The following is a 23,626-nucleotide window of genomic DNA, read 5'->3' as shown; positions in this document are numbered from 1 at the left end:
CCGCCTACAGTCATGTATGGTTAGCATTAGGGGAAGGTTTCAAGTTTCACCTGCTTCTATTTACATGCATGTGTGGGTAATACACCCACATTTGTATTTTCTATTTCATTATGTATTTTAAACGGCTGCAATCACATGACCAGTGCGCTGTTGGGAGTAAACAAGGAAGAAGTCCTGAGGGTTCTTATAAGGAGGCAGGTTGGGTTTGTGGAATACACAAAAATCCTGACTTCCCTCAATCCTGACTTTGTCCTGGAGACACGTGTTGTAACCTTTTAAACTGAGTCATGTCTTTACCATTCTTACTTTCCTTAACCTAACCTCTATGTTAATTATGTAACTGTATGTTAAGGATGTAATGTCATTTTGGGGGTGCTAATTTGAATTAACTATCAAATGAACTGTTGAATATGCATTTTGGTAGGATATCATACAAACCATTCTATTAGAATATGTTGATGTGGTTGACAGCTTAACTAGAGATGTATTTGGGAATTATTGGTACCCTTGACCAGACACTGTTACCATTATAATTTCTAATGACAATTAAAATCATTTTATAGTATTATATTGTTTTAAATTCTGCCCCGGGGCCGTCTCATGTCAGCATCATTTGCAGTGCATAAATACTAGCTCCTGTCTTCTGATTTTATTCATGCTCAGGATATGATTTGGAACGTAACCTGGCTATTAATATCTCTGTGTGATTCTAACATTTCCTGGTGTCTGATCATCTGTGCAGTGTCTTTGACTCCTCCACATCGCAGACAGTTCTGTGCTGAGGTGCACTAATCACTTATCAGTATCTGACTTTCATCTGTGGCTGGCCTTTTATGATCAAGCATTTATTTTCATGCTATTTTTGACTGTTTTTTCCCTCATTGTGATTCATCGCAAGTTGGGTATGTTATACAGCCGAGTAGCTCTGCATTAAGAAAATATAACATGCTGTTTTTTAATAGCCTGAAATTTTATCCAGGCTGATACATAGCACTACAGGCAAAAGGAAAAAAAAACCTTTTTTTGATTTTGGGGTGAACTGTCCCTTTAATATGTGAGCTGCATAAGAATGAACTGCAGAACCTTTTTGTTTTAAGTATTTATTTAGTTTTTTTTTTTTTGTCTTTTATGTTTCTATTAGCCTTCATCTCCGGTGTAAATATTTTATGACAAAGAGATGTGGAAGAGTATAAGTATATTGTGCTGTTAAATGTTAACTGAAACTCACTGTGTGAAAGTGCATTTGTACGTTTCTCAAGTTGTGGAAAAAAGCTCCCAGGGTGCTTAGTAAGAGCGGACCTCTAGGGGGCACTATTCACTCCTCACTCTACACATCTGTAACAAAGAAATGGGTTTTTATTGGTTCTCTTCATAATCCAGTTGTGGAATGTCTTGCTGCTGTCAATATGTGAATCATATTTTTAATGGCTCTGCCATTTGTCATGTTATTGTTTGACTATTGTTGCTTTAAAGGTTGAGTGTAAAGGATTCAGTGGCATCAAGGGGTGACGTAACAGACTTCCACCAACTGAAACATCTCACACGTGCCAAGTATGTAGCAGAGACCCGGTGTTTGTCTGTCAGAGCTTTCAGCACTGAGCATGACGCCAAAAGACACCTTCCACATCCAACCGGAACGCAGCTGGAGGATGTTGTTGTTAATGTATACTGGCGGATGGCTGGAGGGCAGCAGATGTGCGCACGTGCAACGCACACAGCTGGCGCCACCTGACAATGTGGCTTGATGAAACTGATAGTGCGCGCATGATCGTTGAAAGTCAGCATCAGCTATAAGGCTGCCGGTAACCATGTAATGTAAGGAGTGCACATGCACTAGTAGAGAGGGCGGGTAGGTCGGGAGGTGGATGGTTCCCAAAAGCAGCAGACTTGCGAATGGGATTCTCAAGTTCACTTCCCTTGGTGGGTGTATGTGGTTTTTTTCTACACCTTACCATGTGCCTCTTATGCTCAGCCTAACCATACGTGACTTTGTTGCTTAATCTTAATCATCATGGCAGTCCATGCTGTTGTGTAAACATAAGGACTTTGCTGCTTTCTGCACGCTGTGTCATCCCACTATGATATTCTTGCACCATGTGCATTTGTTGACATCGCCCTAACGGCATCCTGGAGCGTAAACAGCTGATGCAGAAGAATAGCTAAAACATGACAGGTAGATGTAGAGTGTCCTGACAGAGCAGCACCTTGTGATGCATTTGTTTACGTCCTGCTAGCACCATCCTGGAACGTCAACAGCAGACACAGAAGAGCTGCCAAAACATAAGGTGTAGACACAATAGTCCACTACAAAGCGGCAATATGAGATGACTTGGGATGAGAACGTGTTGGGAAAACTAGCTGTTATTTAGATTACACCCCGATGTTTGCGGGTGAAGTGAACGACAGCTGAGACAGTCTTCAGAGGTTGACAGTATCCATAACACTGTCCCCTGGACTTTAATTCTGCAGTAAACACAAGGATGTACCTCATGGTTATTATCCAAATAGTACCAGAAAATTCTAAAGGATTAATGTAGTTTTCTTGTTTGAATGTAAAAAGGTCATTTTGAAGGAAAACCACATTAGATTTATCAAAGTCATGCATAAATCCTCACTGCTTCTTCCCTCACGTCTAGATTTCGCTCAGTTTTATGGTCATACAAAGACTTTACAACACCAGAGCAATTACGCAATACGTAGCAGGCTGTAATCTAAAGAATAACCAACAAGGGTTTTAGCAACCAGAGTGTTTAAATCCTCTGATACTCAGTAATTACTACATCAGGATTCATTTGTCTGGGAGTACTGCTGGAAGTGGAGCAGATGAGAGATTGAAGCGCTGAAGAATCAGTGATGATCTGCGTGTGTGTGTGTGTGTGTCTGTTTTCTTCCCAGAGCAATTTTGCCATTAGCACCACTGCTAATTCTCATGCAATACAACAACTCAGCCAAAAAAAACAAGTGGCTGCAGCAGAGCACCAGAGCCACATCTAATCAGTCCCCTTTCCCGTAATGCTTCTCAGTAGCAGTCACATACCAACAGAATAATGATTCAGTCTTATAAAATGTATGTCACACGTCATACGGCTGTGTCTAACTTTGGAGTCTGAACATCTACAAGGTCTTAACCTTCAGACGCTCTGGAGCCTCATGCCTGCCTGCAGACAGTGAAGGACTCTGAAAGTACCGAAATTATCACCATGGATGAATCATAGTTACTGATATTGAACATAATGACATTCAAACACTTTTGTACTGAACAATTTTCCCATGACATTGATCAAGTTTGCATTTTCACATTGTCATGCGCTTTGAATATGTAAAGTACTGTGATCTGCAACACAGCTAAGTGGCCAGCATCTCTGTCATCTCACTGATGTCAGACAGCAGCTATTTATGATCATCTAAGTTATTGTGAGCTAAATCAATTATCCCCAGCTGTCTTTTACATGACATTTTTATTATTTAGGTTTTCTTGATTAATCAAGAGATGCATTTCATCTGCTGTCATGATAACACATTCATTCATCCATCACATACACAAACATGCACCATGGTCTCTCCCCCGGGGCCTGCTACAAAGCACAGCTGTCTGTCTACCACTGTGTGTCATTCATTTCCATCCCTGACAGTAATATCCAGCTTTATGTTGTCCTCTCCTGCTGAGGATCTCTGTTGTTGTTTCATGCTGTGGAGGAAACACACAAAGTATAAAGGCTCATCTTCAACACAGTGGGACAGTAATTGTAGGCATATGGTGCCAATTGACTGAAATCAATAATGATGTGTATACATATATATATATATATATATATATTTTTTTCTCCATATATATATGGAGTTAATATAATTGTGTTTATTTTTTAATTATTCCTTTTTTTCTTTTCTTTTTAACTTTTTTGTGTGCTGACTTTCAGGCAGATTAATGTGTTTTTTTTTTTTTTTTTTTTTTTTAACTAATTTTGTGCTCATTTTGGAGGGCATTTCTTGTGAAGTTGCTTAATCTCTTTTTCTAATGTTTGTGGCATAAATCAGGCCAATTTGCTCAATTTGGGTTAACACTGAGTTTTAGATTTTAAAAAACAGCGTCTTTATCTTTTTCATAATTGCAAGTAAGTATAGGCTAAAGGTGAATAGTATATACCATTATGTAGTCCTGTACAGAGGTAGGTTTTACACAGGAATATGGTTTAAGAGTGAGTCAGGTTAATCTATACAGATAGGTGTATGTATAAAATAAAAGGACAGTATTTGTTTCAGTAGTAGGTTTAAATATTTTGTAAAATGTGAACTTTAGGAAAAAGGGTTTTGACTCATTGTGATCCATAAATACATTCAATTAAAAGATGAATAAAATTCGATAAAATGTGGCAATCAAGACCTTACAAATTCAGATATGATGACTTTGAAGGACTAATATTTATGAAATAAACAAGACAGGACATTTTATGACTTTTCTGAGGGACATGCAGACACCCTCTGTGACAGCTTTGGGAGTGGAACTGTTTGAAATGGAAAGCAGGGATGGCCTAGCAGAGTTCTGGCAAAAGCATGACAAAATAAAAGCCTAAAATGTAAACTTTTTAGAGCATACATCCAGAATTTGAAGGTCTTTTGAATATTTCGAAACCACAAGTCGTTTTTCATTTTCGTGTGTTTTACTGGACAATAGATGTGCCACGTATGAATTTCTCTTAAATGCAATTTCATAAAAACGTGTGTGTGTGTGTGTGTGTGTGTGTGTGTTTGTGCGCGCGCTTGTTTAGGGCGGGGGAGGGTTGGTAAAGGGGCGTGGAATAAGACAACATCACAGGCTAATGCAGCTTCCCAGCATGCCATTAATCTCCGTCTGTGGACCGTCTGACTGTCACCCAGGTTGCCTTCATCCGTCCGCTCACCCGAAGGACTCGGTACCGGAGCTGATGGATGTGATCTCCGGGCGTCTCCAGTAGCGGGATGAAAGCGACATAGTGATTAAAGGAGCATCTCCTCCTCGTCTTTCACTTGTTCACCAGCGGAGCTCTGCTTTCTCTCTCCCACCGGCGGAGAAATGAGGAATCCACTGGCCGATGTAGCCCTGACATTCTGGCTGTTTCTAGAGGTGAGCGAAGCCTGCCGATATTGTCACGAGTAGCGTTATTTTTTGGAGCTTTTGATAGACCGGAGCTTGTGTTTGAAAAGACAGTGTTGCCCTGTGAGTGTTTTTTTTTTCAAACGGGTAAAGACAATAAGTGGTTTTGTTGGAGGATTATCGGTGTGCTAGCGGGCAGCCTGTGATGTAGCTCTGTGTGCCGCCCGGTATTGTTTTTAGAGCGTTGTTCGCCAAATTCAATTCAAAAGTAACGTAATTCCACATTGTATCGCTTAACGCCCAAATTACACACACCGTAGAGGACAAACAGAGATATTTATCAAACGAATGTCACCCTCTGGTAACTTCGGCATCTAAATGACACCCCAAGAAACACTTAATAATGAGAAAATCTTAACTTTTAAATTGGTGGCACGTTTATCCCGACCTCCATCTCCATTGTTTTGTGCAGAACAAATAAATAATACAAGAAAGGTGATGCTGGTGGTATAGTGTGTGTTGGGCTGAGGACTGGGGACACAGAAATCCTTTTTACAGTCCTTTTTTTTTTTTTTTTTATAAAACCACACTTTTTGGTAAGGTGCTCTGTGAGAGCGCTAATTAGGCTCCCCTGAGGTACCTGTGATTCTGTCATCCTTTGTCCTTGTGCCCAGACCCCCATACCTACTCACTAGGTTACTGGGCCTGTAGGACACACACATACACACACAAAGTACAGGTGTATATTAGGCAAGAGGCTGATCCAGTTGTGGGCAATGACATTCTTCTTTCATTTCTTATTATCGTTGTCTGTATGTAATGTGATATTTATGTCTTGTCATAAGAGATTTTTCAGAGCTTGATGCATTTGTGCTCTCCGAGAAGCCAATTTATTTAAAGTGTTCCTCTTTTCTTTGCTGTTTAAAACATGCGCTTTGACATGGAAAAAATGAGAATCATTGTAAGTGATGTGAATGCTCTGGATGTTTCTGGGGATTTAAGGATCCTTTGAGGAGAACAAGGGGATGGCAAGGAGTTCTAATTTTATGTTACAGGGCTCTGAAGGCAGCACAATGTGGTCACGATCCCCACTCTTCCTGCCAGTCCAGTACCGCTGACACCCATGTCTATTCATGTATTATTAATAAGAGGCCAGGCAGCTCTTCCTCTTGTTCTTCTTTCTCTTCTTCCCTGTCTTCCCATGCATGAGAATAAACCAAACTCTGAACATAGTTTCAGTCCTATGCCATTACTTATCTGATGCTGTGGAGTAATTATCCTGATGGTGGTGCTACGGCAACGATCTAAAGCTGTGTTTTCTGGCGTTTTCAGGCCAAGGACCCATTAGCTGAAAGAGAGACGGTGCAGGGACCCCTTAAATTGAGTTGCACTTGAGATAATTTTCTAAATATTTTATGTCTTCTCTTATTTGCCTTACCCGCTGCATTTTGGCTGGTGGTTCTGAAGTGGTGTCAGGGTCTCTTGCTCAAAAATAAAAAAAAAACAGTTGACTGTGGCTTGCAAGAATGTCTGTACACTCTGAATAAAAATACATGAATATAAAATTAGAGCCCGACTGATATATTGGTCAGCAAATATAATCGTCCAATATTTGCCCATCACAGATGTATCGGTATTGACTTATTTGTTAAAAGGTAAGGTTGCAAACTTGCATCAGAGTTCTTATGGCTCCCAACAATGTCCACCCATCCAGTGCAACAGCTTGATCTGGGATGTTAGGGGTTAATCATGACTGTGAATGACTATGTGAAGATTTGCACAGAACAGTCCCAGATCCCCCGCTGCTGAGTGAGCCAAAATCACATCTCATCCACTTCACTCTCCTGCGTCAGACATTAGACAGAAGGAGGCTTGGAAGAGGAACAGCTCCCGGTCCAAGTCAGACCAGCCTCACCGTCATCTTCTCCCTCTTTTCGTCCCACACTTTCAGTTTTATTTCTCTCCTCTGGTCTGATTGGCTTGTTGGCGTATGCCGTCGGTGGGGACCCTCCCGTGGTCTGCTGCATTCAGTCCAAGCCCCACACAACTTTTTGTTGTGTGGGGCTGATAAATCGTAGAAAAGTTGTGCTTCAGCAGAAGGGGCCATGGTGTTGAAACACTGTTGCTGAATGAGCCTTTGTCGAATCTCATCCATTTTTCTCTGCTGCTAGCGGACATTAGACAGAAGAAGGCTTGGTAGAGGAACAGCTCTCCAGGTCGGGGTAGTCTCGCCCATGGTTGTTGAAATCATGGTGTGTGAAGCCATCTCTGGTTTCTCAGTTGGCAGGTAGCTCAGATAGGTCCTGACTTGCTCTTGGTGTCTGATGTTGTGAGATCGAGTCCTGGGTGATGCATGAACACGCTAATGCCAACTCGGGCATAGAGTGGTGAAGTAATGAGTCCTAAAACCTGGAAGTCTGATAGCATTTTTGCACTTCTGGTTCCCTCATCTCAAAGTCTTTGGGTTTTGTGAATGGGTTTTTGGTAAAATGCCTTAAATAAGGTCTGTGGTTAACACAGGCTAAAGATATTTAGACGTTTTGTTCTGCAACACGGAGACGTTTAAGTCGTGCGACCACAGTGTAGTTGGTTTATAGCCTAACAATAGCTTTTTGCTTCCAGAGATTTTCATTTACGCTTCAACACACACAAAAGTGGTGTTCATCTGTGAAGTTTGTCATGCTGAACAAAACTGTCATAAAGGTGTGTTGATCACAGAGCTTATTTTTGGCGATAATTGAAAATCCTGTTAAAAAATCCCAGAAGGTTTTGACGAGGGAACCAGTGCGATGCTAACTTCCGTGTTGGCCTACAAAAATGCGTCACCTCTTTACCACTCTATCATGCTGTGCGGACTGTAGACACAAGACTTTAAGGTGTAGTGATCATTTTGCTGCAGATATGTTGATGGACCCTTCTGTGTTTCTCATGTGTCTTCCTCCTCCTTCTTTTCTCATCTTCCTCCTCCTCCTGCCTCCTTACATGCCCGGCCCCACTCACTGGTGCGCAGCAGCTGTAATTCTCATCATTATTATTTTATTTCATTCAGCTGACTCGGTGAGCACATCCATTTTGAATGTGAGCAGGCAGTCGAGAGGGAGCTAAGCCCTTAGACCTTGTGTTGGTGCTGCTGTGTTCACTCTGATAAGAAGTTCTGACAACTTGTACATTTGGAATGAGACTGCTGATGTTTTGTTTCAATTTCAGTTGCTTTGACCAACAAACGCTGAAGTCAGCTTGCGTCTGTCAGAGTGGAAAAGCCTCTGGGACAGTAATTAGACACTGGGAGGCTGTAGTGTTGGCTATCTTTGAACATTCTGCCTGTAGTAATAACAGTACTGTACATTTAAAGGTATACTGTTAATCTCATACCGTTTTGTGGCCTTTTGAAGACTGTGCAGCTCTCCACCATGGCGTTCTGTTCATGCTGATTGAGGTGCTTATCATGTCATAGTTCCAGCAGTGCATGTGAGAGGAGTGCGAGTGCAAATGAAAGGATCTTTGAAGGAGCTTAGAGCAGATTTTTAAAAAGGTTGTGTTTCAGTAACGTTCACACCGTGACTTTATGTGCCCAAAGTCATGTCCAATCCAGAATGCATCTGCTTATTGTGTACACATTTTGTGTCCTGTCAAAAATTTGGCTGCTACAAGTCTGATGATGGAGTTTAAAAATTATTTCCAAAAGGAAACTGAGTGAGCGGGGAGTGATCCGAGTGGAGCAGGGTAATATCTGAGTTGAGCACGTTGCGATATTAAGCGGGGAAATGGAGGGAATGAGCAGCTCTATGACTCCCTGCTCTGCTCACATGATCTGATTCTCATTTTATTTTCCTGAAATAATCCTCCTGCATTTTATGCATTTATATTTATCACAAACTGTGCCACAGGCATGCAGTATAGCCCTTGAATATTTTGGTGGCATCTCGGCAGGCTCAAACACCCAACCCCTTGACAGCACTGTATGGACTATAGTGGTTGCAATCATGGACCCAATCACACATTGCATTGCATTAACCCTTAGTGCCCACCTTAATATTACACACACTCTTACCTCTCTGTGCACAAAATGAGCTTTAAAAAGTATTATACATTAATATTATTTTCTACTTTCATTGAGTATATTTTTTTAACCAACATCAGTCCTAATAAAAATGACAGGTTTTTATCATAATGCCACCATGGAAGACACACACACACACACACACACACACACACACACACACACACACAAAACATAACTACACACAAAATACTACACAAGTAGATTTTTTGGATTATCACAAACTAGTATGTCAATGTCAATGATAAGCAGCAACATTGTTTGTGACAGTGAACCTTAGAGAATAACATGCCTAATATGGATAAAATAACATAATCAGGTGGAAAATAGTCAAAATGCCAAATTCCAAGACAAAACCCCAGAATGACACACAGAAATAATACAATGCATGTTTTTATGCTTTGATGGCTGTGGGGTCAAAAATTGCAGTTTGAATGGGCTTCAGCAGCACATTTTTGACCTGAACAGTCTGAATGTAACGGTTTAGTTTCATTGTAGGAGCTGTGCTTGAAATTCACAGATTAAACAAAAATATCCAGTCTTGCCAAAATGTATGTCATATGCACAATGCAGCCAAAATGATCAAAAAATGATATCAAAAAAGAAAAGGGCATAAAATGGGCCAAACAGTTCTTAGTGGTTAAAGAATACTTGTGGTGATTGGCTATGAGCAAAACCATACAAATATGAAGTTTATCTCTAGATCGCGGTAAAAAAATGGGACAAATGCACGAATTGTCTGACTGGAGAAGTTTCAATACTACTTGAGTTGATTATCTAAATCTGGGATGCACAATTTTGCGATTTTTTTTGCCGTTAACTGATATGCCGACACTACTACAATATTTCATTTTAAAGCCAATATCAAGACCGATACCAATGCCATGCCAATATTATAATGTATTCCTAATTTCAGTGGATACCTTAAAGGCACTGAGTGCTGATACTCTGCCCTGTGGACTACTTTACAGTGAAACCAGGATATTGTGTGGAATTCAGCTCTAATATCATATGGAAAGGAATGCAGGTGTAGTTTAGAGTCTCAGGAGTTTCAGGTTTCTGTCCATACTCATGAGCAGCATTTTTGTCACTTTAGGACCAGGTGCAAGGTGTTGCAATAGTTTGAGGACAAGACAATTTTCTTTTTCTTTTGATAAACAATCTCTTTTTTGATGCTTTTTTATGCACCTTATTTACCTTCAAAGTACATGTCTTAATAATTGAAAAATTAAGATGTAAACCTCCAAAAAGTTTTTTACTTTCCAGATTAATTTTAACTTGTATTAAAAATGTTAGTGGTTGTAGAAATTTACATTAGCATGAAGTAAAAACAGATTACTTCATAACTGATTTGATAAAACATTCACCGACTAGAGTGAGTAAAACTGACAAATGTTTTTAAGTCAGTAGTGGTGTAATGTAATTATATTTACTTAAGTACAATTTTGAGGTACTCTCAGAGGCAAAAATTGTACTTTTTACTCCACTACATTTATCTGACAGCTATAGTTACTTTGAAGATTCAGATTATTACAAAATAAAGATTAACAAGTAAAATGATGTATTATTCTAGATTAAACTACCTAGCAGTATATAAAGTAATGAAAATGAGCTCCATCTTTACCAGCTGCAACATTAAAGACATCCACACATTAATACATCAATCATTATAGTCCAATAATATAATCTCTCTTTTTCTGAAATGAGACATTCTGTATAATGAGTGCTTTCACTTTTGGTACTTTTAAGTATAATTTGAATCTAATATCTTTTGCAATTTTGCTTGAATTATGTTTTGAATGCAGGACTTCTACTTTTAACAGTATTTGTACCCTGTAGTAACGTTTATTTAAGTAAAGATCCGAGCAGGCCTCTCCCTGTTTATTAGTTTATTGGCATATAAAATGTGTTTATCTTTCTTTTGCATGCTCTCTCTCTCTCGACACAGCTCAGTCAGTGTGTGTGCACCATTCACTTTCACCTGCTGTCTGTGTGTGAAGCATCCATGTTTTCATAGACATGGATGTAAACTGTAAGTTTAACTTGATTGGTGTGTGGAGGCTTACAACTGCATGTTTTTTTTTTTTGTTTTTTTTTTTTACACTGAACCTGCAGTTTATCAGTGATGCAGAAAACCTGAGCAACTATATTGCTTTAACCTCACACGATTGTTGTTGCTCTCAGTCAGTGACTGAATGTGTCTGTTGTGTTCTTGTCCACAGTGACTTTACAAGCAGCTTCTGCAAAATCACATGCAACTTTAACAGTTCTCTCTTTTTTCAAGGATGGCATTACTTACACATGAAATGCAGTACTATCCCTTCAAATCGTACCATTATGTTGCAACTGTGGATGTTTATATGCTTGGTTCTGATTTTCTGAAGTCTGTTTTACACCTTTGATATATAACAGCTGATAGATTAGTCTATTGGTATTCATCACTTTGAAAATTTCATTGATAAAATTTATTTTACTTTGATTTGACCAGAAACTGAAGCAATTTACATGTCTCCTTCATTGCAAGACCTAAATGCAGTTCTTGATTATGATGTTTTTGTATCAGCTGCATAAAGTTTCAGAGCTGCAGAATGAGAAGCTGTCTCATTAGAAATACCAGAGTGATGGAATAAATAGGCTCTGTTAACTTGTGAATTTACAAAACTAGTCATTTTCTGCCAGGGTTCCTTTCTCGCCTGAACTGATTCAAAAAAAATGTTCAGAGGTGTAGGGAGGTGGCATGGATCGATTGTTTTTAAGTGTCAAATGAAGTGCTACATGTGTCATTTGACTTGTTTTTTGTGAACGCGCTCAGAACCTGAAGCAGAAAGTGTGAGTGAACAGAGAAAGCTGATAACCATCTTCATGGTACCTGTTAGCTCTGACTGAGGCGGCAGGGTTTGTTGAGTCAGCTCCGGCAAAGAGAGCCTGACTCTGCTGCTTGCTTTGTGGCACAGCCCTCTGATTAAATTGTTATTATGTTTAAAAGAGCGGGACTGAGTGGCTGCAGCCTTGCTTGTGTGGGCTTTTGTTGGTTACTCTGTTAATCACTTCTAAATCGCACTGTTTCATTGGTTTGCTGTTACACCAATGACATGTATGAGATGGAGATAGTGCTGGATTTGAGTGAATTTTCTATTTCAATATCTAGTAAACTGAGGGAGGGAGCACGTGGGGGCTGCACGTGCTCCCTCCATTGAGTGGCCAGCACTGGTATAGACAACACCAACAGCAGCCAACTCACCAAATCAACATTTAACAGCTACAGCTGAGTAAACAGTTGTTAAATGGTGAAATCAAAGATCTATTTCTAAACCCTGCATCAAATGCAGCTTGTTAAAATGCTGTAAAATATGTGATGCTGCATTCATGTGATAAAGGAAGATAGTAGTTTCCGAGGTCATAAAGTGGGAACAACATGGAAGCTACAAAAAAATGGGTTAAATTTTATTGCTAAAAGCATTTAAACAAGAGGTTGATAGCTGTTTCCAGTTTATTTATGTATTATTGTATTATGTTATATTATATTTGTACATATTTTTATATTTAATCTAGGATGCAGTTAACATTAATACCATATTAAACTTTACATGTGATCAAAAATGATATTTAATATGTGAATTAATTTAAAAGTTTCTTACCATTGACCAAACATTGACTTTTGCCTGCCATGTTTATGCATTTATGACATCAAGGCAGCAACTTATAAAATAGCGTTAGTATCAATGTTAGTAAACTGGCCTGTCGTGCTTTAGAGTTAAAAGTTTGCTTGCTTGCTAGCTAATAGTTGCATTTACTAAAATGTGCAACTACTAAAAGTAAATGAAAATAACTGAATATATGATTTTTTACCGTCAATTGTTGACACTGTTTTCATGCTTTTTGCCATTTCTGCTGCCCTGAAATGTCACACAGACGCCACAACTCTTGTATCATCAAAATTTCCCAATTTCCCACCTGTAAATATGACTTTAGAGGACCTTTTATGTGCTTGTAACTTGTAAATACGGAAAATGTTATATGGAACACGTGAAGGCAGTGTAAGTTAGAGTTAATCAATCAAACTTAAATTGTGATTTCAATGTACACAAAGTAATAATTACATTTACTGCTGTATTTGATACTTTGTGTGTACAGTCCAGTTTGTGGGAGTGATATATTAATCCTAAAATGATGCATAAGGTGTTTTTCTTTTTTTAAGTTAAACAAATAAATTAATATGTGGATTAATTACATGCAGTATATCTGATATGAAAGCAGCATTACATATGTGGTCTTATGATCCATTCATTTCATGTTGAGTCAAAAGGAAAAAGAAGGAAGTCATTTAAGGGGTTCATTTTTTTTGACAACTCAAAATGGTGTTGCATACCTTTTAAATAATGGATATGATTTTCACTCTGAATAACTGAAACACATTTAAACTGGATAGTTTTGCACTGCTTCATTGGTGGAGTAAATAGTGTGTGGGTGCAAAATCATAAGCTATAAGCTATAATGATATCATTACAGCTTTGTAATGATAGCTGATGTCAGAAGTCTGTGTGGTCTTCAGAAACACATTATTTACAGCACAAGTCAGTTGCAATTATCCGATGGAAAAATGTAATTATGGTCATTTTCATAACTTGACATCATGCTGACTGCCCAACTCCTGCTCCCATCTCTTGGACATTGTAAGAAGAATGTTTTACATCCGGGATATTTTAGCTTCACCAAAGCATAGCGGGGGTAAGTAGGCGTGTTGTCCATCTTTATATACAGCGTTTGGTATTGGCTAAGAAAGAACCAAATAAATAATAGTAAATATTAATAATAAATAGATAGTAACCCCACTTTGAATGGCCTTTGTGGTTCTGCATCTCAGGTTGGTAACTTTTTATTCTGAGATCTTTCAATGTCTGTACTCCTCAGATCTATGAAAATAATGTTTGGTTTGGTTGTCATTGTATTTGTCTCTTGTGGGGTGGATATCTGATTTGTTGATCTGTCCACAGCTGATCAGATCACACTAATGAATGAGAGGAGCAGCAGTTTGTGAGTGAATACAAACTTTTTGACCCAGTGGTTGATGTACTACTGCACCGCTGTCTCTGCCCCAAGTGTGCTATAAATAATGGTATATTCTAATAGACACCCTGGGTTTTGTCAAGCCAACAAAGGCAAAACAAGCCTGGCTTTCTTCAACTTGTAGTTTACTGTATCCCTCCTCATGACAGAGCAAGCTTGTGTGCAGTCATTCAGTTAATAAACAGTCCATTTCCCAGTTTGCAAGGATGTCGTTTCTGTGCCTGTAATTAGAATATGATTGCATTATTACACAGCTATATAATCAAGGTCCTCTGGTGTTTGTTTACCCCCCTCTGTATTCAGTGGTGGCTTTGAAATCCCTCAGCTCAGATACTACAATAAGTCTTAAAACACACTGTGTAAACAAAATTGTTATATTCATACTGTTAAGTACAAAAAATGCATAGACTCAAGATGCAAATAAACTGCAGTCCCACAACCATCAAAGCATAAAAACATGCATTCATTCTGGGCTTTTGCCTTGGAATTTGTAATGCTTTACTATTTTCATGTGGTCACATCAAAACACGTATGTGTCATTTCCACTGTGGTGATCACTGTCACAATCAATGTTGCTGCTAATTACTGACATATCCCAGGCTATGATCAAAAAAAATAAAAATATAAATCTGCTAATTTTTCAAATTTATTATATATTTCATATATTCATCTAAAAGGACTGAATAATAAAAATAATTTTTATGTACCATTTTTTTTTTTGTAACTTTTGAAAAGTGTATTTTGTGTGTAGAGTGATATGTGTGTAATACTAAAGCGGGCCCTAAGGGTTAAAAAAAATGGTTTCATGTTTCAATTAAAATGAAATGAAATGAAATTCAACCAAAAAAAGGCCTTTGTTAGTACAGCATATAGTACAGTTTAAGGTGAAACCATGATATTAAATGAGAAGATTATCATACCATGAATATTTCATACTGTTGAAAGACAAATACAGGCAGACTAAATGATTAGCAGATGGACTTTTTATACATGACTCAAGAACACAGGCTTCCTCCAGCTCTGTTTCCTCCTAATTGTTGTCTCCACTTCAGGCAAAACACACACTGACAATCAAATGATGCTTGCTGGCCTGTTGCTGCTTGTTAATGGCTGAGGCATCTGCGCGGTCAGCGGAGATCAATAAGACAGGAGGAGGGGGAGAGGTGGATGGATGGCAAATGAGAGGAGAGGAAGAAAGCAGAAGAGATGAAACAGAATGTTAGAATCAAGCAAAAGAGATTCTGAAATGAGGGCGAATATGACAAATAGGTTATTTAAACCTTTGAAACCTTGGCAAATTGGTGTGACTTCTTTCAAAAAACATAGGAAGAAGACAATGAGCAACTTATGAAGAAATGACCGAGAAATCAGAAAGGAATTAGTGAAAAGCACAAGAAAATTACCTGAAAATGTGCATTTAAAAAAAACAAAACAAAAAGGGGAGAATATCAGACAAAGAAATGACCTGAGATAACTCAAAAGTTATAATAGTTAAAAAAAAAACTAGTCTATTAAAATGTATTATTATTATGATCATTTTAAATATTGTCTCTTGAAACCTCCCCCTAGCTTTATAGGAAAAAAAAGAGATCATTTTTTAAATCTACTAACTTCTTGCAATTTGCAAGAAATTTCTTGCGTGGGAATGGCCACGTATAAGGGATTTCTGGGAGGTGATAGTCCAGGATTTCACAGAGGAATTGTGGATTCAAAACTTCTGAATGATTCGCTCAACTTTTGAAGAGTTATGTGATGTAATAACAGCTCTTGTAGCCACTCTACCTCACCTATAAAAGCAAACCAGTCACCTCAAACACCACCTCATGCTAGTGTAAGAACTTCTATTTACACTGAAATTGACATTTTTCCTTAGGCCTATTTTATATTCACAATTTCAGTTTGCGCAGTTTGAGGGTTAATGGAAACCTGCCTACAGTTGTGATGAGTTTGAAGGCCCCGCACTGGAGCAAAGCAGTGTTCAGTACCATCTGACTTTTCACAGGAAGCGTCTTTATTGACCCGTCTCCTTTCACCGTCTCACCTATAGCATCCTGCAACTTCAAAGGCTAAACACAGCCTGATCACCACACACCCACACCCACACACACACACACACACACACACACACACACACACACACACACTCCTGCTTCTAAAGCTTTCATGTGCATTTGAGAACCATTTGAACTATTCATCCCCCCCAAATGTCCTTTAGCCAAAACCTATCTGAGCTGCTTTTAAAGCAGGAAAACACATTCTGTGGTTGCGTAACGGTCATTTTTTCCCGCGGGAGCACAGAGGGACATTTTCCTCTGCTGTCAGCGCTTTCACTGAGCTCTAATTAGAAGAGGACAATGAACAGAGCTGGACGGTGACCATTGCTGGCACAGTATCGGCGACAGGATAACAATTAAACGCAAACTAATGTAGATGGGAAGCAACAAAATCAAAAATTGTGAAATTTGGGTTTTGTTATTGAAGCTGTTGTGTGTATTTCCACATTAGAAATATAATTATGACATTAATGAGTATTTCAGTTTTTGTCCTGTGTCTTTACTGTAGGTGGTCTGCTAATAACTGAGTAACATTTTCTCTCGCCTACACTCATATCCGTCCTGCCAGAGGTGACATTGTTAACTGAGTCATTGGCCAGAATATCGGGAGATGAGAGGCCAAAAGCTAGTAGATTGTGAGGAGGATTGAGAGGGAGGATCAAGAGTGTTGATAACAGAGCCTGAGCTGTTTATGGGATCTGCTTTAGTAGCGACTGGGATTAACTGCAGCTGGAAAAGTGGACAAATTGATGCAGATTAATAATTATGACTTGCATGAAGTCAATGGTGTGTCCTCTCTCTAGCTTTAGCTCTTGTGTTTATTCTGTAGCTCTGGATGATGGCAAGTATTAAATTCATGGTCACAAGAAGATAAATATTTATGACAGTAGTAATCCTCTGACATATCACCACTATCAGTTCAAAATGTTCTCTTGTGGACGCCGTTCACCACATCAGGGTGTCTCAGCATTGCTTAAAATTTGCTTTAAATATTCATAACCCCAAGACGCCTGGTGGTTCATGTATAGAGACTGTTTCCGAGTCGCAGCGGCCGCAGGTTCGATTCCGGCCTCGGCTCTTTGCTGCGTGTCATCCCCCGTCTCTCTCCCCCTTTCACACTTGTGCTGTCTTATCAATTAAAGGCAAAAACGCCCCCAAAAATATCTTTAAAAAAAGAAAAAAATTCATAACCCCCAGAGAATTAATTAATTCCTTTTTTAGGACCCCATCCTAATTTCTCTTATGATGTGAAAACGTTAGAGGTGGGCATTGTTTAGGATTAGATTTTTTTTCCGAAACCGGTGCCTAAATGATGCTTTTACAACTGTACCAGTCCCTAAACGGTGACGAACTGAGGCCACTTTTAGATGAAAACGGCACAACTAGACACGAAAAAGTCTTTCCTTTGCATTTTCAAAAAATCCACATTCATATGTGAAAACTATCCTCGTGTACACGGATCCGCAAAAAAACAACTGAAAAGGCTGCAGTATGCATGCCAGGCCAGTGGTTGGCATAGAAGAACACATGTACCTGTGCTTAAAGGCGTTCCACATGAGAGCGGTGAGTGTAAACACCCAAGACGATGGCAAACACACGCATGAGAACTGACAGCGCTAATAAACTCAGTTGAGTCAGCAGCACAAACACAGCTCGGTATACCTCCATTGTAGTTATCGTTGCCCTCCTGCTCACGCATGGCTATTAGTCTGATGTGCATGAGTGCAGCCATGACCTCATCGTTCTCACAGGATCCGGGCATTGCCAGTTTACACAGCGACAGAAGTGGTAGCATTTTCAAAAGATTACACTCTGGAACCAGGTTCTAAAAGTTTGCTTTTTCAGGCCCCCAAACGCTGTTGTTGGATGAAAGAAAGGCCAAACCGCAACAAAAGTTTAACATTTCATGCAAGAACCGTTGTTGTGTAAATGGCCCCTGATGCGGCAGTAGCTCAGCCCATAGGGACATGTCTTGGGAACCATAGGGATGCCAGTTTAAGTCCCCATTTGGACCACGTATTGAGTGTGGATTGGTAGCTGGAGAGGTGCCAGTTCACCTCCTCAAGGTGCCCTTGAGCAAGGCACTGAACCCCCAACTACTCGGGGTGCCTGTCCATGGGCAGCCCACTCACTCTGACATCTCTATAGTCAGTGCATGTATAGCTGCCTTTTGTGCTTGTGTGTGTATTTTGGGCTTGTGTGTTAAGTTAAAAAAGTTGAAAAATTGGATTTCTCCTTGGGGACCAATAAAGTATATAAAATGAAATATATACTTTGTCTGAACTGATACTTTTGAAAAAATAAAGTAAAAAAGAACAGTGCAAAATAAAGCACAAAACCAGGGTCAGTGACTTGAAAGAATGGCTTTAGGCAAATTTGAACTTGTAATTCAGTATATTACCTCTTAATAGTTAAAAGTACACATATGAATCAATACAAATAATTAATACAAAAGACTTTTAATAAATGCACATAGCACATTCCTGTAATCAATAAAAATCTTATTTAACAACAATAATTTAAACCAAATAACAGTGAAAAGGAGGGCTGATACTGAATATTAGTTAATGAGACGGATAACTGATATTTGGAACCAAAATGCATTTACCATAAAGATGAAAATTTGGAATACAACAAACTCCTGCACAAAACTTTGTTTAAATGCCCTTACCAAATGTCTAATCAAAACTGAAACTTTCAACATCATATACAGCAAGTTCCTAGCAACTTAAAAAAAACCCATAAATCCAAGTGAAAATTTAAATTACAAAAAAAAGGTCCCTAAGATTTTACAAAGTAAAAATTCCTCCCATGCTGAATCATAGTTGTACAGGCTGAACATTAAGTGAGACAGTGGTGAGTGAAAACAGATCAGAAACAGCTGCACTGAGGCCAACGCAGCACATTAATTTTATTGGCAATCATTAAAATAAATGCTGACACAGATCATTGACAAAATGCCAAATATCGGCCCCGGTAATCATCCAGGCTTATAATGTGTTGACCCCTAAAACTTGGTCATGGTTTGGTCCTGTAGGTACCACTCTTACAGGAACCTAGAACCCAAAACATACTCAGTGTTACAAAAAGCAGTGGCATCAATTCAGCTGCTGTTTGTTTTAAAAAAAAGTGTCAGAAAGATGGAAGGAGAGACAAATGATCAAATGAACTGACCCACTGTGCCTCAGATGACGGTGTATCTAATTCGAGATCTGATGTGTGTGGGTTAGATTTCCCACCAGTGTCCACACTGATGGCAGAACACGGTGTGGACAAACAGATTGGATGTGCATTGTGTCCGTGAGAGGGGATGGGATGCTTTTCCCTCTGTGCGTGTGTGTTCCTGCCATTTGGTCTCAGCCACAGTGCCACAGTATGCTCCCATTCTCCAGTGTTAGCCTGACAAATACCCTGTTGTGTTCTCATGTTGTGAGACACCAAAACAGCTCGACCTGGCATGCCCCCCCCCCGCAGCTCTGCTCTCCACACAGTGTCAGACATCTGATGGACATTTGTTGTATCCTTTTAGGCCCAACGAACGTGAGGATATAAGTTATTTATGAAATCTTACAACTTAAAAACACATCCAGAGAACTCTTAAAGGAACAGTATGTGATATTTCGGAGGATTTAGTGGCCTCTAGCATTGAGAACTGCAGTTTAGAATAAGAGTGTCTGCCTGCAGGCCTCCGCTGTGAGGACCGTTCCAGTGCAGGCTCCGCTCTCAAAGATTCAATCATTTTAAGTGTAACGTTATCTTTTTACATGCACTATTGATTTAAATGGTCAAAATGGGACATAAACTCCATCCATGTAGCCTAGCGACATCATTAAAAAAATGTTTTTTTGCTGTTGTATATTCTTCAAAGGGAAATTATGAATGGTTATGTCTCTCTGTGTGTGTGTGTGTGTGTGTGTGTGTGTGTGTGTGTGTGTGTGTGTGTGTGTGTGTGTGACTGTGTGACTGTGAGTGAGAGAGAGAGAGAGAGAGAGATTGTTCAATTATTGTTCAGTTGTTCAAAATGTTTTGTTTTTTTTCAGTGAACTGATGTCATGTTTCTACACTGGCATAAATACCCACATTACATTCTACACAAACTGAGTAGGCAAAATCAAAATGTAAAATCAATATCTACACTTGAGGAATAATGGTTTTCATGTTACATTGTTGACTATTTAAGTAAAGATTAATCAATGAAAACATTGCTTCCCCCGTAAGTGTCTATACGATTTTATTTAGATTTTTTTCTGTGCATTTATTTTGTACTTTTTTATGTTATTTCCTGTGACTTGAGAGCGTATTCTGCATTGGAACTGTCCTCACATTGGAGGCCTGCAGGCAGGCCCCTCACGATTAGAAGGGGGTTTGATGCTCAAAAAAGTTTATCCACTGATTTAAAGGTGTCTCTTTCCCAAGGTAAGTCCATGGGGAAAAAAATGTTTTGGACTCCATGGCATTTCATGACAGACCTAGATGGTCAAATTCCAGTTTTGGCCACTTTGTAAAATTGGCTTCAAAGACCAGCACTGTTCCCAAGGGCTTGGCACACAGCAAATGCCTTGTATCAGCAACTGATGGGATTCTGTCCATAGAGAAACTGTCAGAGGGCTTTTGTTTTGAAAGGGAAGCAGGGAAGTTGTATTAAAACAGACATCTTTGTATTTCCTCATCTCTGTGACAGAGAGACTTTTAAACTGCAGTTAAAAGTGGTATAGAGTCAGTATAATCATCAAAAAACCATTTTCACTGTTTCTGCTTACAAACGTGCGGAACGCACATAAAAAATCAGCGAGCCACCGTTTCTCTAGATGTGCTGCAAACACCATTTTCACTGTCTATGCCCCGTTTCAGGCCTGTTTCACACAGCGCGCATCAGGAGAGCATGAGCAGCGCATAGCGTGTTGTTTTTTTGTGTCAGTGCCCGTTATCAAATTGGAGCATGTGCACCTACCTCAGGCGTGTCTGAGTTGCATGTCAGCTGCTGTACATGTAGAGAAATGGCATTGATTTTTTTATGCAACACACGTGTTTGTCAGCAGAAATAGACAATGAGGATGGTGTTTTGATGATTATATTAGATATTAGATTGATATATTAGATTTATTCCAACTTCCTTGGTTCCCTCTGATAGTGTTTCTGTGGACAGAATCCCATCAGTTGCTGATACAATGCACTTTATTTTGAAACATTTACAGGACCAGGTTGTCGGCTGTGCGGGAGCTGCATGACTTCTAAAGTGAGAATGGAATTTGTGATTTGAGACTGAGGTGCCAAATGTGGGGCCTCCGGAATGCATTTGCTAATAAAGATAATGACCTGCACTTTAAATAATAACATAATACTTGCAACAAAAAAAAAAAATGTCAGAAAAAGCTTGAAAGAATGGCTTTCAAGCTATCTCAGTTGACTGATGTGTCTCTGACTGATGATTTGGATCCCCGACTTTTAAGGGGCAGCCCTGAAAAATGGTGAGATTTTCAACTAGAAATGCTTGACACAACTGCATAAAATAGCTTGAGCGCTCAGATAAAACACACAGGCAAATTCCGAAAAAAATGCTTTGCGGACACAGGTGCTGAGAAAACATGCAAATATCATGACACGTGTTGCTGAATCTGAAAATGGCATCGGCAGGCTACAGTATTTTATTTTCTTGAGTACTTTTTTGAGTGAGTGCATAACAATATGATGTGAGTGAATGTCATATCAATTTCATAAGTATATCTAAAAAGTGCACGTTTTCATTTGCACTGAGACTCCAGTTCAACTGCTTATCATTGAGAAGATGTTTTTTAAGCTTTAATGGAGAGAGATGCTGCCTGCCACCCTGAGGCAAGGCATGTCCCTACAGTGTGATTCACTTCATTTTGCACGCTCTTTTCTATCAGCCTCCAACCAGCTCCTTTTCTCTCCTATCTCACCTCCTCGCTTTCTCTTTCTCTCTCTCTTCTTAACGCCCTCAGCCTATCCTGTACGGCTTTTTTGCAAGGCGCACAATGATAACAGTGAAAATCCTCTATAAGCCACTACAAAGCAGGCTGCGTTTTCACAGGAGATCGTTTCAAAGACAGTTAATTAAAGGCGCTCTCCAGTCGGCCAGCGTCAGCTCTCTGTGCATTCTCAGCTGAAGTCACTAATGGAAAAGAGAGGGTTCATACACAAAGGGTGCAGGGAGATCCTCGCTGAGCGCTCTGCTCTGCATGTCACTGTGGAACTGTATCCAATCAGACGGAGAAAAATGTTTTCCTATATGATAGAAGATGGAGCTCTTAATATTTTAACTTTCAAGTCCTGTGGTATATTGAATATTTTTTACTGCTATAGGCCTAAAGCTGCTTTTGGTGTGTATAGTGTCAGTTTTTGTAACTGCATCAATCTGTCTTTCTCTTTTACAGTGTGTAGAAGCCAAGAAGTACTGCTGGTATTTTGAAGGTGGATACCCTATCTACTTCATGTAAGTACCACAATGTTCCACTCCTACAACTTTAAACCAATAAACTCCAATAAATCGCTGCGTTGTGTACATATAATCAAATGGTTCCGAGCAAACTGCCTTAATTGATTGGTAATCACTTAAGGCAGTTTAAGTGCTTGCTATATTTAGAATATTTTTAATGCTTTACCTTGCCATAAAACAGCCCTTGCGGATGGGGATTTGAAGCCGACTCTTCTGCGGAAGACATTTATTGTACTCCAGTAGCGGTGGAGCTGCTGCACTACCGCTGCCTCCATCAGCTGTTGTGTATAGTCAAGTGGAGCAAATATTCAAATATAGTGAACACTTAAACTGATATTAATTTTTTGCGTCCGCCCCGTCCACGGCAGGACATTGCTTAGCTTCTGTGCCGGTGTTGTGGGACTGTGCTTTATTTATTAGAGGTGGGTTGTGGGTTTATGTCCCTCAGTTAAGCCAAAATTTAAAACATAAGTCCCTCCTCAGGGCTTACATTTTTTTCATTTTGCAGCACCCCTTTCCCCATCATAATTAACAAACAGTCCTTATCGCTAACCACTAAGGGGGGCTGACGCGGCAACTTGGAGCACGCACAGAACACCAAGTCCAGTTTAAGTGTGATTTAAGTGTCTACATGCCGGAATAGCCTGACTTCCAGTTGAATTATTTCAACTAATCCAACTTTGAGAAAATGAGAAATTCAACTTGGTACGATTTCAGTCGCACTTACATGTTTACATTAATTTTAAAAGTCCAGTTTCAGTTGGACTAACACAATAATTTGACTTTTTCTAACATCCTGTAAACGTACTGACTGATCCTTCAGACTGGGTCTCATTCATGATGTCAATGCTAAAAAGGACAAACAAAATATCAGACTGTGCATCATTAAAGACCTCACCACAGCGATGAAAATGGCA

The 23,626-nt window shown here is 39.4% G+C and overlaps 1 protein-coding gene across 3 annotated transcripts in view; it reads left to right on the top strand.

Moving 5' to 3' along the window:
• vopp1b (VOPP1 WW domain binding protein b) overlaps window positions 1-23,626 on the top strand; it is a 55,409-nt gene that overhangs the window by 7,579 nt on the left and 24,204 nt on the right. The window contains exons 2-3 of one of the 3 annotated variants that reach the window (XM_088072167.1): window positions 4,876-5,101; window positions 22,648-22,706. In XM_088072167.1, coding sequence (XP_087928293.1) covers window positions 5,051-5,101; window positions 22,648-22,706 — 110 coding nt within the window. In that variant the 5' untranslated portion in view covers window positions 4,876-5,050. Of the gene's footprint in view, window positions 1-4,811; window positions 5,102-22,647; window positions 22,707-23,626 lie in introns of those variants that run through there. The other 2 variants (XM_088072168.1, XM_088072166.1) reach the window with 2 other exon arrangements.

Source organism: Plectropomus leopardus, chromosome 21, assembly GCF_026936395.1.
Source record: "Plectropomus leopardus strain MGB_pleo_1.0 chromosome 21, ASM2693639v1, whole genome shotgun sequence".
In the NCBI taxonomy this organism is placed as follows: Eukaryota; Metazoa; Chordata; class Actinopteri; order Perciformes; family Serranidae; genus Plectropomus; species Plectropomus leopardus.
Note: the sequence above shows the minus strand (reverse complement) of the source record. Positions and strands in the feature narration are given on the sequence as shown.